The 17,581-nt window shown below is 36.1% G+C and overlaps 1 protein-coding gene across 2 annotated transcripts in view; it reads right to left on the reverse strand.

The window, feature by feature from the left end:
• The window catches only part of LOC111153436 (cadherin 12), a 254,044-nt gene that overhangs the window by 30,059 nt on the left and 206,404 nt on the right, over positions 1–17,581 (reverse strand). For both annotated transcript variants that reach the window (XM_022512453.1, XM_022512452.1), the window contains one exon: positions 10,530–10,783. In XM_022512453.1, coding sequence (XP_022368161.1) covers positions 10,530–10,783 — 254 coding nt within the window. The remainder of the gene's footprint in view (positions 1–10,529; positions 10,784–17,581) is intronic.

Below are 17,581 nucleotides of genomic sequence, written 5' to 3' on the forward strand. Positions count from 1 at the left end.
CTGACATCCTGTCTTTGTGTGATGGACTGACCCCTGGGTCTGACTAAACCGTAACCATAAGGCAACAACCACCACTTTCCATTGTGATGTCCTGCCCAAGATAGCAATTAAAAGAACTGGCCATCAGTGAAACTGGAAATGAACTACTCCTACATTTCCTAGAATTTCCTAGACATTTTCAGAAGAGACATGACCCTGTCCTAAAATGTCTAGATCATTTTTCAGGAGATAATTTCTCCCAGAGTGTAGATCCCATGTTTGCTCTAGGTTTGTCAGAGCTCACAGCCAACCTAAGGCTGGAATTATATTTTAATTGCAGTTAATCACAACAGTGTAATAATGGATTGTCTCATTTGTCCTCACACACCAGTGTAAATGAGCAGAGCCCTGAAATACAGAATTTGAATCACCTTATGTTTATTTGGTAAGTAGATAAGATTTAATTTTTTAAAGGTGTTTATGATCTATATATGATGAAACAAATGTATAGTTCATATAAGTATGCAGCCACTGTTGCTAAGAAACCTGTTTTAACAACTGAATAGAAATAAAAAATTAACGCATTAACCTAATCTGTGCAGACCACTTGAGAGAGTACAATTTTATTACTTTTCTGTAAATGAGTTTTCAGAAATGCCTTAAAAAGTTTTCTTCTCTTCATTAGGTAAGCATTCTCCTTAAAATTGTGTCTTTTAATTTGCCTAATAACTTTCTCACAGCTAATGGAAAAGCTAAATTCTCAAACACATTTTGTAAAAAGTACTTGATGGTACCGAGTTACTCTAAAAAGTATTACATCTCATTCTTTAAGCAATAAAGATGTAGGAGTAATGATTCAGGTCAAGGTAGGAAACTTTTTTTGTTAATGTGATAATAATCAAAATCTCTTCCCTCTGTCTTCTCTTAGTCACTGGTTGTTTTTTGTTTTGTTCTGTTTTTTTTTTTTTTTTTTTTTATTTGTTTGTTTTTGTCTTGGGGAAGATAATTAAATGAAAGTAAATTCAGTTCAATTTATTTCCACATTTTATTAAGAACCTAAGCCACATACAACAACACTAAGATTATAATTGCTTCATCAAGAATCACAATTACATGCTTTTCTTAGAAATCCTAACATTTCTTTCGAACATTTTAAATAGTAGTTGCCATTTTCCTATTAGCTCCTCTTCATTTTTTTTTTCCCTAATCCTCCTCCTCATTCTAACTTTTCTCTTAGTAAAATTAAGAGTTACAGATAGTTTAGAGAGCTTCTCTTGTTTGTTTGATGTAAAAGTAAACATTTTATAAAATTATAATGATTTAATAAAGGCATAACCCTTGTGTCTTCAAATTTTTCATTTGGAAGCACATAATATGATTAAAACACATCTTTAAAGAAAGATAAATGCATCATAATCTACAGTTATTAAAAATAGTTGTTATATTTTATTTCCCTGTAGTTAATTAAGATTTTCCTTTTTTTTTTCCCCTTAAGGGTTTTATTTATTTATTTGAGAGAAAGGCAAAGGGAGCATGACAGAGGGAGGGGCACCAGGAGAGGAAGAAGCAAACTCCCTGCTGAACACATGGCCTGACTTGGGGCTCCAGCCCAGGACCCTGAGATTACAACTTGAGCCGAAGTCAGATGCTCAACTGACTGAGCCACCCAGGCACCCCAAGATTTTCTTCTCAAGTCATTTTTACATAGTCCTATATGATCTGACTTGTATCCATTTATGTAACTGGATGCTAACTTTATCTTCCCCCAACATTTTATACCCAGACTTTGGTTTATTCTTCAGAGACTCTGAAGCAGCTTGCTCTAGTGGGAAGAAAGTAAAGTTTAGGCAAATATTAATCTAATTTGGGTTCAGTTTCAATATTAAACTGGTAGTCTCAGTTTTCTCATGTATCTTTTTTTAAATTTTTATTTATTTATTTGACAGACAACTAATATCTGGACACTTAGCCATTGAGATTTCCTTTAGTATATCACTAGAATAATATAAAATTTGTTTAAAAATAAAAACAAACTCATTATTGACTCTCAAGATCCAATCCACATGAAAATTAGACCTGTAAGTTTGTATTACAGACCTATGGAATGTTGTCAATAAATTCTCAGTTATGTCTAAATCTTATAAGAACTTTGTGGTTGTTCTAGAAAAATAAAAGGTACTGAATCTCAAATAACATTTTATTTCAATACATACCAAAAAATTGTTAATAAAACAATTGTATAATTTGGTATTTGTTTTTTCAGCCTGACAAATGTCAATATTGTCATAGTTCAAGTAAACATTTTCCAGATTTAGGCAGTGCCTGGGTGGCTCAGTCAGCTCAGGTCATGATCCTGGGGTCCTGGGATGGAGCCCTGCATCAGGCTCCCTGCTCAAGGAGGAGTCTGCTTCTCCCTCTGCCCCTGCTTGTGCTCTCTCTCTCTCTTTCTCTTTCTTGCTCTTTCTCTCATGCATGTGTTCTCACTAACAAAATCTTTAAAAAATAATAATTTAAACATTTTTCAGATTTAATTAAAGTTGTAAGGTTTACATCAGGGAAACAGATGCAAAATGTTTAGAGTACTTTCAAGTATCTAATAAGGTCCATAGCTACTATATCTTAAGGAATTAAATATTGTATATTTTTACTGACTTGTTTTGACTTTTTATCAATTTTGTTTAATAGGCTACTGAGAACTATGATATTTTAATTATATTTTCAGCAATCTTAAGATTAAAAAGCAGCTCAAACACTTAGATGAGTAACTCAATCACACTGAAGAAGGGGAGCTATTAGTTTGACTTTTAGAATCCGGCTGCTTATGGTTAAATCTTATTCTCATACTTACTGAAGACATAACTGGATCTTCCTGGGCCTCAGTTTCTCTCACTGTAAAATAATGTCAGTTGTGATGTTTAAACAAATCTGGCCAAAACGCTCAACTCAAAACCAGGAATAAATTAGTTAGTATGATGTCACTGTACGTTGGGGCATCTGGGTGGTTCAGTGGGTTAAATGTCTGCCTTTGGTTCAGGTCATGATCCCAGGGTCCTGGGATGGAGCCCTGTATCAGTCTCCCGGCTAGGTGGGGGGCCTGCTTCTCCCTCTGCCTCTTCCCCCCACCCTGCTCACACCAGTACTCGAGTGCTTGCTCTCTCTCTCTCTTTCAAATAATAAATAAATAAAATCTTTAAAAACTGATGTCACTATACATTGACAGTTAGTTGTCACCACAGCAAATAAAAGTCAACTTGTCCATCTGGTACATGTTATTTGCAGTAGCTCCTATTTTACTGATTGTCCATGGACTGGTCATGTGAGGAAAAAAGCAATGAGTTTATTTACAAAGGATCTTCTCACTCTTCATAGCAAGTTAAGTTCTCGATCAACAACATCTCAAGTGAATTATTCTTAATCATTCTATTGGTGTAAATTCAGAGGGAATGCTTCTTTCATTTCCAATGCAATCAAAATAAGCAGGGAATTGTAACCAAGGTGTTGTCGTTCTTTAATGTTGTCAACTACAGACTAGATCCAATCGTAAATGGAGATTCTAAGGGATGAGTATTGGATACAACATGTCTGAGGCCAATATATACTTAACGGTCTCACTGCGGGGAGTTTCTGGCTTATGGCTCTCCAAGCAGATTAAGGAGAGATTACAAACATACAAATCCAGTCACTGATAGATTATACAACCTAAAACTAGTATTAAGGAATATGAAAGTAAAATTCATCAAAACTCAACTTTTCTTTTTACCTTTGTTCACACAATTATGTTCCCTTCAATTAAAATGGTTTTTCAATCTTTATTTCATTTCCTTCATCCTTGACTTTAAAGAATTCTTGTATGTTTTGGAGAAAAGTCCTTTATCAGACCAGTTTTTTGCAAATATATATATATTAAAATTCACATTGTGAATGCTAAAGGAAAGAGATAGGGTAAGCAGTGCTCAAAAAAGGATTAACTGATTTATCTTAATGAATATTTTATATAACCTTACGGATAAAATGTTTTCTCCCAATTGCTATCTGAATATTAAGTATTTTCCAAGAAAATAGGCCATAAATACAATATTGGTTTGCTCTCTGTTAACTAATAAAAACTAGAATACAAAAGAGCGATTAGAGTTACACAAAAAGAGAAACTGGACTCTACATAAGGGAGCATTTTTAAAGGGCACTTAAAGAAAAATAAATACTGTTTTAGTCTCTTTATCAGAAATTATCTTTCACAATTTACTTTCTTAATTCTAAGTGGAGACAACTGACATTTAAAATAGCTAAGACGAAGCACCACCAAAAGATATATTGTCAACTTTGAGATCACTTGAAGGATGCAGGGAAAATTCAACACAAAAAATGTTAAATGAAAAAAATAAGAGATATTGTGTACAAATGGTAGACATGGAAAAGCAGATGGAATCTGATGGTACGGAATATTTCAAAGAAATTCAGGGAAAAAGTAAAAGGAAATGTGGAATTTAGACACTACAGTAGCAGCTTAATACATTAATATATGGGGAGTTTGCCCTATTTAACTTTTTTATTACTGTGATGGGTTTAGGACCCCCAAGAGAATTATTCGTCCAAAGTTGATTTTTGTATGGTATCTATGATATCTACTTTCAAGTGTACTGATGACATTTTGCTTCTATTAACTCCATTTATAGAAGCTAAGGAACTGAGAAACAATTTGGAAAAAAAAAAAAGAAAGAGAAGGAAAGAAAAAGAAGGAAAAAAAAGAAAGTATACTCTTGACTCTCTCGTGTTAAAATAGCAGAGATTGAGCCCTAAACACCCAGGTCTTCAAACTTTTAAAAAACAAAAAGACCTATTATTATATATGATAATATATAAATATATAAAAATATTCATTATGCAATAAAGGTACATATTATAAATATTTATTTATATATAATAATATATAGATATTAATTAATTAATTAATTTCAAAGGGAGAGAGCATGCAGGGGAGGGGCAGAGGGAGAAGGAGAGAGATTGCTCAACTCCTCAGTGAGCGCAGAGCCCAATATGAGGCTCAGCTCTCAGGACCCTGAGATCATGACCTGACACTAAATCAAGAATAGGTTGCTTAACTGACTGAGCCATCCAGGAGCCCAAGACCAGTTATATTTATATAACAGGTCTGTTTATGGTCATTTTGGAAAAAAAATAAATGCGCACATACACATACATACACATTCTATATTTCACTATATAGTAGGATAAATTTATCAAGAGAACTTTAAAATAAAATTAAATTTTGTATTTAGTATGTGAGAGAACAAGGAAATATCCCCAAATCTCAAGTATCTTTTCATTTTCTGCATTTTGGAGAGGGCGGCTAAAAAGTGAATACATATTTATCTAATGAGCAAAAAAATGGCAAAGTATGGTTAATGTCTTTAGTGAACATAAAAGATAAGAAAAACTCAATATTGGGAGGATGAAGTGAGTTAGAATGGGCAGTGAGGGGGCGCCTGGGTGGCTCAGTGGGTTAAGCCTCTGCCTTCGGCTCAGGTCATGATCCCAGGGTCCTGGGATCGAGCCCCACATCGGGCTCTCTGCTCTGCAGGGAGCCTGCTTCCTCCTCTCTCTCTCTCTGCCTGACTCTCTGCCTACTTGTGATCTCTGTCTGTCAAATAAATAAATAAAATCTTAAAAAAAAAAAAAAAAAGAATGGGCAGTGAGTATCCATATGGTTTTGCCACCTAAGACGGCAGAAGTTGAGGATGAAGGCAATGAAGTAGAGGGTGAGAAACTATTTTATGGAGGGAATAGAATTGTGTGAACAAAGGTAGAGAGAAAAGTTGAGTTTTGGTGAATCTGATTTCCAGATTTCTTAATGCTGGTTCTGAGCCGAATATCACTTAATGCTATATCTGAATTCTATATGTTTATCAGTGACTTGATTTGCATATCTGTAATCTCTCCTTGATCTCTTTGGGTAGTCGTTAGCCAGAAACTCAGCAGAAGCTACTCCCAATGAGATAGTTGAGTATATGTAAGCTTTAGATAGGGTCTTCTCAAGTTACTCATCCATCAGAATCTCCTGCTTACAATCGGATCTATCCTGTAGTTGAAAATATTAAAGAAGAGCAACACCTTTAAATTTCCTGCTTATTCTGAATAGTATTCATAGAACTCAGCAAAATGAAAACAAACAACCCAATTTAAAAATTGGTCAAAGACCAGGACAAATCTTACAAAGGAGATACACAGATTCCAACTGAGCCCATGAAAAGATGTTCCACTAAGTCGTCTAGTCAGCAAATTATAACAACTATGAGGTACCACTACACATCTTTTAGAATGTCCAAAATTTGGAATACTGAATACCAAATGCTGGCGAGGATGCAAACAACGGGCACTTTCAGTCATTGATAATGAAAATGAAAAATGCTACAGTCCCTTTGGAAGACAGTTGAGCGGCTTTTTACAAATCTAGGCATGCTCGTACCATATGGTCCAGCAAATGCACTTCTTGATAATGATACGAAGGAGCTGAGAATTTATTTCCACATAAAAACCTGCACCTAGATCTTTATACTGCTTTATCAGTAATGGCCAAGACTTTGAAGTAATGAAGATGTTCTTTAGTTAGTTGAATGGACAAATAAACTATTTTTTTTAAGATTTTATTTACTTATTTTTGAGAGAGAGAGAGAGAGAGACAACAAGGGGAGAAGAAAAGGGAGAGGGAGAGAAGCAGACTCCAAACTGAATGTAGAGCCTGATGTGGGTCTCAATCTCATAACCCTGAGATCATGACCTGAGCCAAAATCAAGAGTCAGCTGCTTGGGACACCTGGGTTGCTCAGTTGGTTAAGCGTCTGCCTTCAGCTTGGCTCATGATCTCAGAGTCCTGGGATCGAGTCCTACATTGGGCTCCTTGCTCAGTGGATAGCTTGCTTCTCTTTCTGCCTGCAGTTTACCTGCTTGTGTTCTCTCTCTGAAAAATAAACAAAATAAAATAATAAAATAAAATAAAATAAGAGTCAGATGCCTAACAGACTCAGGCACCCCGTATTTTAAATTTCATTCTACGCTTAAGAGACTACTATTGTGAATATCCCCCAACTCACTGATAGTGGGCACACTCACTCCATTCACTTGATGAACTAGAAATCATTCCATGAATTATGTAATAAGAGCCAAAGGATATAGAGCATTAGAAGATGAGAAGCAAGAAATCAGCGTATCCAATGGCAAAGACTAGAAGAGAAAGGGAGACAATAACTAGAAATTACACTAGGGACAGGGGACCAGACATGGTCTACTTGACCCTTGAACAACAGGTGTTGTTGAACTGGGTTGTTGAACTTGTAGAACTGGGCAGGTCCATTAACACATGAGTCTTCTTTGATATAGTACAGTTTTACAAATCTACTTTATCTTCTTTATGATTCTCTTAATAACATTTTTATTTCTCTGGCTTACTTTATTATAAGAATACAGTATATGATAGATACATCATATAAAATACATGTTCATCTGCTGTTTATGTTATCCGTTAGGCTTCTGGTCAACAGTAGACTCTTGGTAGTTAAGGTTTGGGGGAGTCAAGTTAGATGTGGATTTCTGACTAGGCAGAGGGTCAGTGCCCCTGAACCCCTCCCCCCACATTGTTCAAAGGTCAACTACAGGCATTTGAAGTCATTACTCCTAGCCTTTCTTCAAAATTGCTTCAATCCTTGCTTAATGCCATTGCACTCTGGTTCTTTGCTGTGCTCAGTGATAATAAAATAATAATATTAATAAAATACCCACTGGCATGGAGTAACATAGCTCTAAATTAATACCTCGCACAGCAACCTGTGAAAAGACAGTTAAGCAAAGGAAAACAAAACAAACAGATCGTACCTAAACATGTCAAGTAATTTCACATTCTGATGCTTATTTTCGCAACATATTTTTACTATCATTCTTTTTTTTTTTAAAGATTTTATTTATTTATTTGACAGAGAGATCACAAGCAGGCAGAGAGAGAGGAGGAAGCAGGCTCCCTGCTGAGCAGAGAGCCAGACGCGGGGCTCGATCCCAGGACCCTGAGATCATGACCCGAGCCGAAGGCAGCGGCCTAACCCACTAAGCCACCCAGGCGCCCCTTTTTACTATCATTCTTAAGTGAACTAACATGTTTTCAAACCAAAAAAAAAAAAAAAAAAGATGATTCATACCCCATGTTTCCTCAACTGACACGATTCAAGCTTATTATTTACTCCAAGGACATGGAAGTAAGACAGCTTTCATGTTAATTCAAAAGCAGGTCTGTTTTTTGACAACCCCTCCCGTAGATCCATCTGTGTCTACAGCTTTAGTGAGTCAGGCTGCTACCCATTAGAAATGACTAGTACTTTATACCACATAAAGTAGCTCTTGTCAGACACCAGCTCCTGTGACAGTAACTACCCCCCCAACCAGTCCTGTATTTCCAGGGTATCTCAAAAATGTAGCCTTCCTTTATTCCTCACACCAGGGTCTTAACTCTAAACATGTTATATTTGCAAGTCTGTAACCCTCACATTACCTTTACCAGGTGGTAGTTTTACTAATAAACTTTCTGATTTTTTTTATGTATTGCATTAAAATCATACTTTACTAATATTTTGACTCTAGCATGCTTTTATCAGTCTTCAAGGATGGAACATACAGTAAATTAAACAACATAGCATGTTCTCTAGATACCCTGTTTCTCTGTGTGCCAAAATTCTCATTTATTGAACCATAAAGAGTTTCAATCCATATTTATTTACCTTTTTATTACTTTCTTTACAGCCTTCCATATTTCTTCCATAACTGTTTATACGCTTGAAATTACCTGTAAATCTACTCACCAGGCATTTTCCACTTTCATAATTATCAACAACACATTCAGGGTCTCAACTATAGGACTGAATGAATGATAACGGGTTAATACGTAACAGCTACGAGTGGAGCTGATTGAGAATGCCCCTACAAACTCTGGCGACGCATACGGACTTCTGTAGTTCAATTGAGAGTGAATCACCTTGTCATATGGACACGTACAACAACAACTTGAATCCAGTGAGTAAATTAGCCAGCATTCGATCTGACATGTAGGGGCACTCAGTAATCGCCTTTTTTCTTCTCTTTCCCGAAACAAATGTGTTTTTTTCAGAGTTCTCTCTTGACCACTGACATGTTTCAAGAAGGGGGACACTCAGATCAGTTTGGAAGGTAGATCCAGGCGAATACAAAAAGCAGAGCTTGACCGTGCCCAAGCCCTTTCCCGAGATTTTTCCTATATGCTATGAATGTGTTGAGGTAACCACTGAATGATTTATGAATTTTTTTATTATTGCCCCGTGGCATAAAATCTTTACATGTTCCCTATGTCAATAGTGTTTTTGTATTAAAAGCCTACTTTTCTTTGGTCTGATTTTCTATATGAAGGTTCAACCCCTTAGTGGTGGAAGATTCAGAACAAATCACATATTTCTCTCTGTCTCTCCTCTCTCTCGCTCTCTCTCTTTTTTGGGGGGTGGGTGGGTGGTGGGGAGGTGTTTCCCCGTACTTGTATACATGTGGGATGTGGACAACTATCAGGGAATTAAATGTACAGAAGAAACATAACTGAATCAATACTACTATTACTCAAAATATTTTGCAGGATCTAGGGCACTCGGAATGGCTCAGTCGGTTAAGCTTCCAATTCTTGATTTCGGCCCAGCTGGTGATCTCAGGGTTGTGAGATCGAGACCCACATGGGGCATCATACTCGGCATGAAGTATGTTTTTTCTTCTCCTAATCTTCTTCCCTCCTACTCCCTCCCTTCCTCTCTCCTCTCAAATAATTAAAATCTTTTTTAAAAAATATGTTGCAGGATCAATGTATAAGTGAGAAAAAGGGAAATCCCACAATGATTCAGTAGTAGTGCAAATGGAATGTATGGGTTTGGGGTAGGAGGAGAGAGAGATTATTTTTTTACTCTATTGATGGCTTTGTTGACTCACTACCCCATAGCCTTCTATCTTTAAATCAATAGGAACTCTTTGTAAAGTCTGGGCTTTGAACAATTCCATAATTCATCTTACCCCAGGACTGGCTCTAATTGCTTTCATCAGTGGACACGATCGTCAGTGAAAAAAAATGAACTCCAAATTGCAAATGGTAACACCATCTCTTTCAAAGGCTAACTTTTGGTAAGAGATAGAGATTTTAGAGTAATTGAAAAATGTATTACATGTCCACTGTATTTTAAGCACTGTGAAAATATATCATTAACCTTGGAAATCATCCTCTGAGATTGTATTATGAAATGTCTTTTATAGATAAAAAGTTGAGACTGGTTATCTGGAGTGCCACGTCCAACATCACACCACCGTCGAACGCTGTTACAGGGACTGTCAGCAGAGGTTTCTGCTCCAATCTCAAGGCCGCTCACCTAATACTTATCGTGCAAAGGCATTGGATTTTCAAGATTCCTATCACTAAACAGGAATCATTCACCCAGGTTTGGACACAGCATTTTTTTTTTCCCCTTTTTCTGACACACAGAAAATAAGAATGTTTCCTCTTCTTACCTAACAGCACTACTGCCCACGTCGAGGTCTTGCGCGGTGACAGCACCGATGATGGTCCCAATTGGAGTGTCTTCGTAAACCTCCATGGTGTAGAGCGGTTTGCTAAAAACCGGGGGTTCCTCCACATCCAGCACGCTGATCTTCACGGTGGCTGTGTCTTTAAAGGGGCCCACGGAGTGAAATCTGTGGTCAAGGTGAACGTTGGAGGCCTCTACTTTAAAAGTATATGCCTTCTTTGTTTCAAAATCTAATGGCTGTAATGGGGACACATCAAAAATGAAGAGGGACATTCAGGCAAATTGTGGCAAAGTTGGTGAACATCGTTTCAGAGCATTTGCAAGTTAATACCAATTTTGTCCTCCTTTCAGAATTTTTAATTACGAAATATTTTCAGAATGACCCACTTGTACAATATTCCAGGTAACTTAGAAAGATAATCAGCTGCATATATTAAAATGGTACGTATGTGAACATACGTGCTTCAGTAGGACATTTATTTTCGTAGTGAAAACAAATTTTAAGGGAGGCATTTTCTAATTTTATACAATGCTGACATCTAGTGGAAGCAAGCTGTAGTTAAAACAGAATAAAATTGAAATCAGATCGTTAAGACAGTGTATATTCCAGTTAAAAATTTGGTATAACAAACATAAATAAATAAATAAATTCTTCTTAGCTTGATGATAACGTCATTTTGTCAAGCATTTTTGAATATTTAGGTCTTTTCACTAAAAAAGGACCAAGTCAGGATTTAAAACATACATAGTGGTAATTACACAAAGCATTTCTGTCTCTGCTCTTCTCAGCATTATATATATACATAATTTATTAGGCAGTATAATGCATCGTCAGGATATTTTACCAATAACTTAAACATATGTGATCAAATTAATGAAAATTGTGAAATATAGTATTTGGAAGTCATGAAGTCACTGATTCTCTATAAAAATATAAAACTAAAAAGTTTTACTACTATTTCTTTTCACTTTTATGCTGAGTATTAGTTTTATGTTACCAATAACTGAAAATATCATATTCTGGATATATGGTATTGCCGTGGTGTTTTATATAAACTTTAAGGTCAACAGCTCTGGCTTCTAATCACCTATGGAAAACCAAGACAACATGAAATTAACATAGAGACTTCCAGGGTCCTTTAAAAGTTTCTGTTTTCTAGATTAATTCTCTCTGGTATGACTCCAATGACTTGCTAATTGCTGTGTCAACACATCTGTTTTTTGCTTCAGCACACCTGGGGGAAATAAAGGAAGTATATTTCTCTCTTAAGGACAAGATTGTCGTTGTAGGCATTTTCTCTGAGGATGAAGAAAGAAAATTAAAAAATTACTGTGAAATCCTCAAAAACTCTCACAAGTCCACGGAGTTTATTAGAGCAAATACCTCCTAGATGTGGCATTTAAGTTTTGCTCACAATAATCTTCATTCAGGGGAATCCATATTTATTTTCCCTTTAATTATTCCTCTATTTTATCCAATTCACGAAATTTTTGTTCGAGCTTTTATCTGCTTTCCCCTCAATGTTCTCTTTTACTTTCCATATTTTTAGTTATTTGCATATTCTATCGATATAATATTGATTTTCTTCATTTTCTTCTCTTTTCTGTTAGGAATTACAACTTATCTTTTAGCTGGTAACAGTAAAGAATGGCACGTATAATACATCATGCTTGATATTATGGCTATTGCTGAATAGAAATAGATCATGAATTTTTGTAAATTCTAAATGCTCTATGAATGTTTAACATAATTTTCCATCATAGTGACCCCATCATCATCATCTCCTTCTTCTCCCCCCCTTCTCCCCCTGCTCCTTCTTCTACTCCCTCATCATCTTCTCCTCCTCCTCCTCCCCCTCCTCCCCCTCCCTCCCCTTCCTCCTCCTCCCCCCCCTTCTTCTTCTTCTTTTTTTTTTTTTTTTCTTTTTTGGTGACTCCTATTTTCTAAAGTAAAACTACTTTGACTTTAACACCTTGGATCCTTTTGCCTAGAAAGCAAATTGAGCTGTCCTACCTTATAAGTGCTCCTTTTGTGGGCCTAGAACATAGGAGCTAATACCAACTGTTTCCCTTTTCCCTCTCCAATTTCTCCTAGACATTAAAATGGTCCTGATTATCTGCATGGTTAGGAGAATTCATTCTAGACAAGATCTGCCATTTATTTACCTACTTGATAACATGCCACACCCACCCGATGGACTGATGCCCACTTCAAAGTCCATTTCAAGCCAGAAATGGAAGGAGAAGGTTGAAAACTTTTCCACACTTTTTCTTTGTCCTGATGCCAGGATATCAAGACATAGTCTGTGCCTTTCCAGAACTTCTGACCTTGCATAGCAGGCAAATATTTGGTGGTCAGGGAGTGAGATGAAATTTTTTGTACACATAGATTATTTTGAGACTGAAAACTTATATTGTGCAGTAATCAAAGAATTAAAGAACATTCTAAGAGAAATGCCATAATAATATCCTAGATGGCCTTACTTCTTCATGACCCTGACCCTGGAAAATGCCATTTTATAAAAATGAATAGCCAGAAACAGCAAAGAGAATCAATACTGACCTCTCTCTAGCTGACTGATCCAAACCGGGCTAACTACCTCTACTTTTGGGGGTTGGGGCTGGTGGTGCTGAAGGAGGAAATTCATCTAACTTTACAACCAACGAAAACTCTAATATTAGAATTAGGTATAGAACAAATAGGATTATTTTTTATTCTTAGAAAATTAATCATCTTCTATGACAGAATTCCATTATTAGGAAGTTGAGTTAATTTGGCTCTTGCACAATAAGTAGAAACCTTTATGGCATTGCTTGGGGTCCATTTGATTTTATGAACCTTTCTAGAAAAGTAAGGAAATGATTGATTTAAAAGAATTTAATTGAGTAACTCCCTGCTTCTAAGGGTGTTTCAAGAAAGTAAATTTAGTAAGACTGGAATTTGCAGGGAACAGTTGACATTGTAGGGAGCTGCATGGTAAGAGAGCTAACTATGGGGAAGCACAATATAATATATTTAGTTGTTCTTCAGAGTATCAAGGAGGAACTGGGCAAAGATCACCTTTATTTCATCTTTATTTTTAGCCACTTTCTCAGCTCTTACTTTGCTGGAGACCAGGTCATGGAAAAGTACATAAAAGATTAATTGCTAATTTTTTTTTTCCATTTCAAAGAGGAATAAGCAATTTTGACCTAAAATGCAAAACAATAGCTCCCTAGTATTTTCCAGGCCTCAGCATGGGTCTAGATGATGCTGTGTGGAAATGTAGATATATTTTGAGGAATTTGAAAAACAACAGCTTTGGTAGAATTCCAAGATGTTCTCAAGATTTCTGTCCCATGACCTGCACTCTTGTATAATTCCTTTCCCTCGACTGTGTGAGCCACCTGTGAATTGCTTCGGATACCAACCCAGGAATTCAAGTTTTATGGAAAAATAAATGATGCAACTATAACAAGGGATCTTCTTCATATGGGGTTGAGTTCACTAGAAAGAAGATTTTACTTGAGAGTCGGACCTAATCATGAGAGCTGTTAAAAGAAAGGCAGTACAAATCAATCCCCCCAGCCTTGAAGAAGTAAACTTGTGAGGGTAGAAGCCACCTGGCAAGTGCCTAAGGGACGCCCACAGGAGCTGAGAGTGAAATATGGCCAATATTTGTCAGGAAACACAGCCCTCCATCATAAAGCCACGAAGAAACAGACTCTACCAACAACCGGTAAGCTTGGAAAACATCTGTAAGCTTCAAATCAGATCACACCCCAGCCTACATCTTGATTTCAGCAGAGGACCCTGTTATGGCATTCTCTGACCCTCCATAGCTGTGTTTTCATCGCACTTACTTTTCACTCCCCTCCATTGGTTCAATTTTTATGATTAACACGTATCTGTATTATTTCTCCAAGAGAGTACAGTCTTCACTCAACGGTATGTATCCGTAAGTGATTAAGACTCTACTTTCTCAATCATATAGTAGTTCTTACTGGTCAATGGAAGGGAAAATTTTCAATCAATGCAAATGAGTGACAGCTGTACCTGTATCCAAAACAGGGTTGACGATTTTCAAGACAAGGAGAGAACAGATTCATACCAGGCTGAACCATGATGAAAAGGCAAGAGGGATAAGATCTTGGAAGGTAAGGGTAAGGTAAGGTACAAAGATAACACTTTCAGATCAAGGGCAGAATTCCAGAGGCATTTTATTGTGTCTTTCAATAAACATTTCTGGAACATCCATCCATGTTCCAGACATCATTATTGGCACTAGAACCAAGCAGACAAAATCACTCCCTGCAAGGAGTTTGATGTCTTCTAGGACTTGATGGACAACAGTAGAGAAATATGCAAAATATGTAGCACATTGGGTGACAATAAATACTATGGTGTAAAGTGTAAAACTTGGGAGACAAATGTGTGTTCTGTGTGTTGGGGGTAGATGGGAACGTTTGTGTGTATCCTATAGCCATTGAGGAAGGAATTCAACTCAGCAACTTACTAAAAAGTAATGAAGTAATTATTTGAGGGATAACATTGAGGGATAAAAGTTGTTATATCATAGGTGAGAATGCCTGAACAACAAAGGGGAAAAAAATAAAATGTGGTCATTTTTAAAACCTGAATTTTAGTTTTTGACAAATTTCAACATCATCTGTTTTAAAATTTTTTTAAAAATCTTAAAAAAAAAACAATAGAATAACCAGACAGAAAAGTATTTTCTAACTAAAATTATTAAAGTGAAGAAACATATATTCCATTAAACTTAATTCTAAAAAAAATTGTCACAGAACTATTTTTTAGAAATGCATTTAATTTTTCCGCACGTAAGTTACATTCCGGGTTTTTGTGCACTCCAAATTTTTGAGAGTTTTAATGAATTAACTTAAGAATCGTGGGCATTATTAGTTTTACGCCCCTATTTTAGTGACAATACTTTTTGGAACAAATTCAGTACCTAATTCAGCGACAATTCAGTAAGACAAAATAAAACAAAAAACACCATTAAAAGAAATTCTAGTGCTTCTAGTTGAGAATTTTGGGTAAGATTTTCCCTAAAAATGAAAGAAGACTTAAGATTTAAGATAAGATTTAAGATTTACTTAAGATTAACTTAAGTAAAATATATGTTTTATAAGCACACACAGTATAAATCATGATTATCTAAGGAGGCCGATTATCTCTTGAGCTTCCTGGAATAACCAATCTCACATTTTACTTCTAACATATATTGTTTGTAACAATAGTTACAACAGCTCATATGCTTTTCAAACAAATATTATAATTTACTGCAAGCTATGCGATTTTTAAAAAAAAGTTATCTTTCTTCTCTGAGTTTATTTCTCATTCGTATATAATTTATAAAGTATGTTAAACTTAGTATTGAGAACTTAAAAAAATAATGCATCATAAATTAAACCAGTAAGCCAACTTAAGACACGTGTCCTTTAGTCAACAAAAGATGTAAACATCCTGTATATTTCAGGCATTTCCTTTATCGTGACAACAGAAATGTAGATACAATGAAGCGCCTTTAGGCAGCTAAAATATAGTAGAAATAATCAGATGTATTTAAACTACGAATGCTGTAAGTATCCTAGGTGTTTTGACAGAAATGCTGACATTTGGGGAAGAAGTTAGAAGTGATCAACTTCCTGAGGGACTCATGGAGGTCTTCGGTGTGAGGTATGGGAGAACACTGAAGAAAAAAAAAAGAAAGAAAGAAAGAAAGAAAGCAAAAAGGAAGGAACCAATTAAGATACTCTCGTGGGGCACTGTCTTCTATGCAAAAGGAAGAATAGCATATTTGGTAGAAATTGCAGTGAATTTGATACAGGTGGAATGTGGCGTGTCACCGGTGTGCAAGAGATGAAAATTAAAAATACACTCTTTGCTCTGTATCTTACGAATGATGGAAACAAAAAAAAAAAAAAAAAAAAAATTTAAAAATGAGAGAGAGAAAAAAAGAGAAAAAAAAAAAAAAAAAAAAAAAAAAGGATTTAAGCATGAGAGTGAGAAGAGCAGAGGACAGGCTAAGCTAAATGAAGACAAGCAAGGTGCCATCCTCCGAGAATAGCCATCGCCGTGGTAGGAGGAATAACCAAGGGCAAGTCAATGCAGTAGGAGGAGAAAGAGGGAAATTTTAACCCACGTTCAGGACAAATCAGCGGCCAGGCTTCACGCCCTGTTTGGGAAGAGGAGCTGATGGCAGCGGAAACAGCATAAACAAAAGCCTAGATCTGGGGGTTAAGAAACTGGGGAGGAGGCGGAGCCTTATCTAGAAAGAAGATATGAACAGGAGCACTTTTGTTGGGAGAGGAGAAGGAATTCCATTTTGGTCCGTCTGAGTTTGGACAGACTGTAGGACAACAGCTTTAAATGCCTGTGAGGGAGCAAAACCACCTCCTTTGGTAATTTCGGTTTGGGAGCTGGTTTAGAGGTTATGAGACTGATGAACGAAGTTAGGTAAGGTTGTTTCAAAGACAGGATGACAAATACTTACAAAAACTGGGACGTAATATTTGCAGAAACAAAGAACACCACTTATTTTTCTTTAAGCTTATGCATGCATGCAAACTAGCTAGAAATAGAGTTTTAAACTTAATAAATTCAGATCTATGTTTGGCTACATAAAAAAAGATACTGTAATTTATTTTTCCCCTTTGGGTTATTCAAAAATTAACCACATGATGGTGCTCTCCTACCAAATCTTTTGGTGTGAATGCCTTTCCTGGCTGTCTAACTCCAAGAAGAAAAGGAGTTTTACTAACAGGGCAGAAGGAACATAACGAATGGCTCCATGGGACTTGCTGAGAGCTTAGCCTGCTGACTAGAAAATCCTGGAGAAAAATAAAGCATTTCCTTTCTTCTTTTTTATTTTCCCTTTCCTTTTCTTTTCTTTTTTTACGAAAAAAAAAAAAAAAGAATTCTGCTTTGGATTCAGTGTGATCACAGTTACGTTTATTTGGGTTGAAATAATATTTCCAAGTCACATCGAATAATAAGAATTCTTTTTTAAATCAAGAAGTTTTACTTATTTA

This window comes from Enhydra lutris, unplaced genomic scaffold, assembly GCF_002288905.1.
Source record: "Enhydra lutris kenyoni isolate GAN:26980312 unplaced genomic scaffold, ASM228890v2 scaffoldscaffold32, whole genome shotgun sequence".
In the NCBI taxonomy this organism is placed as follows: Eukaryota; Metazoa; Chordata; class Mammalia; order Carnivora; family Mustelidae; genus Enhydra; species Enhydra lutris.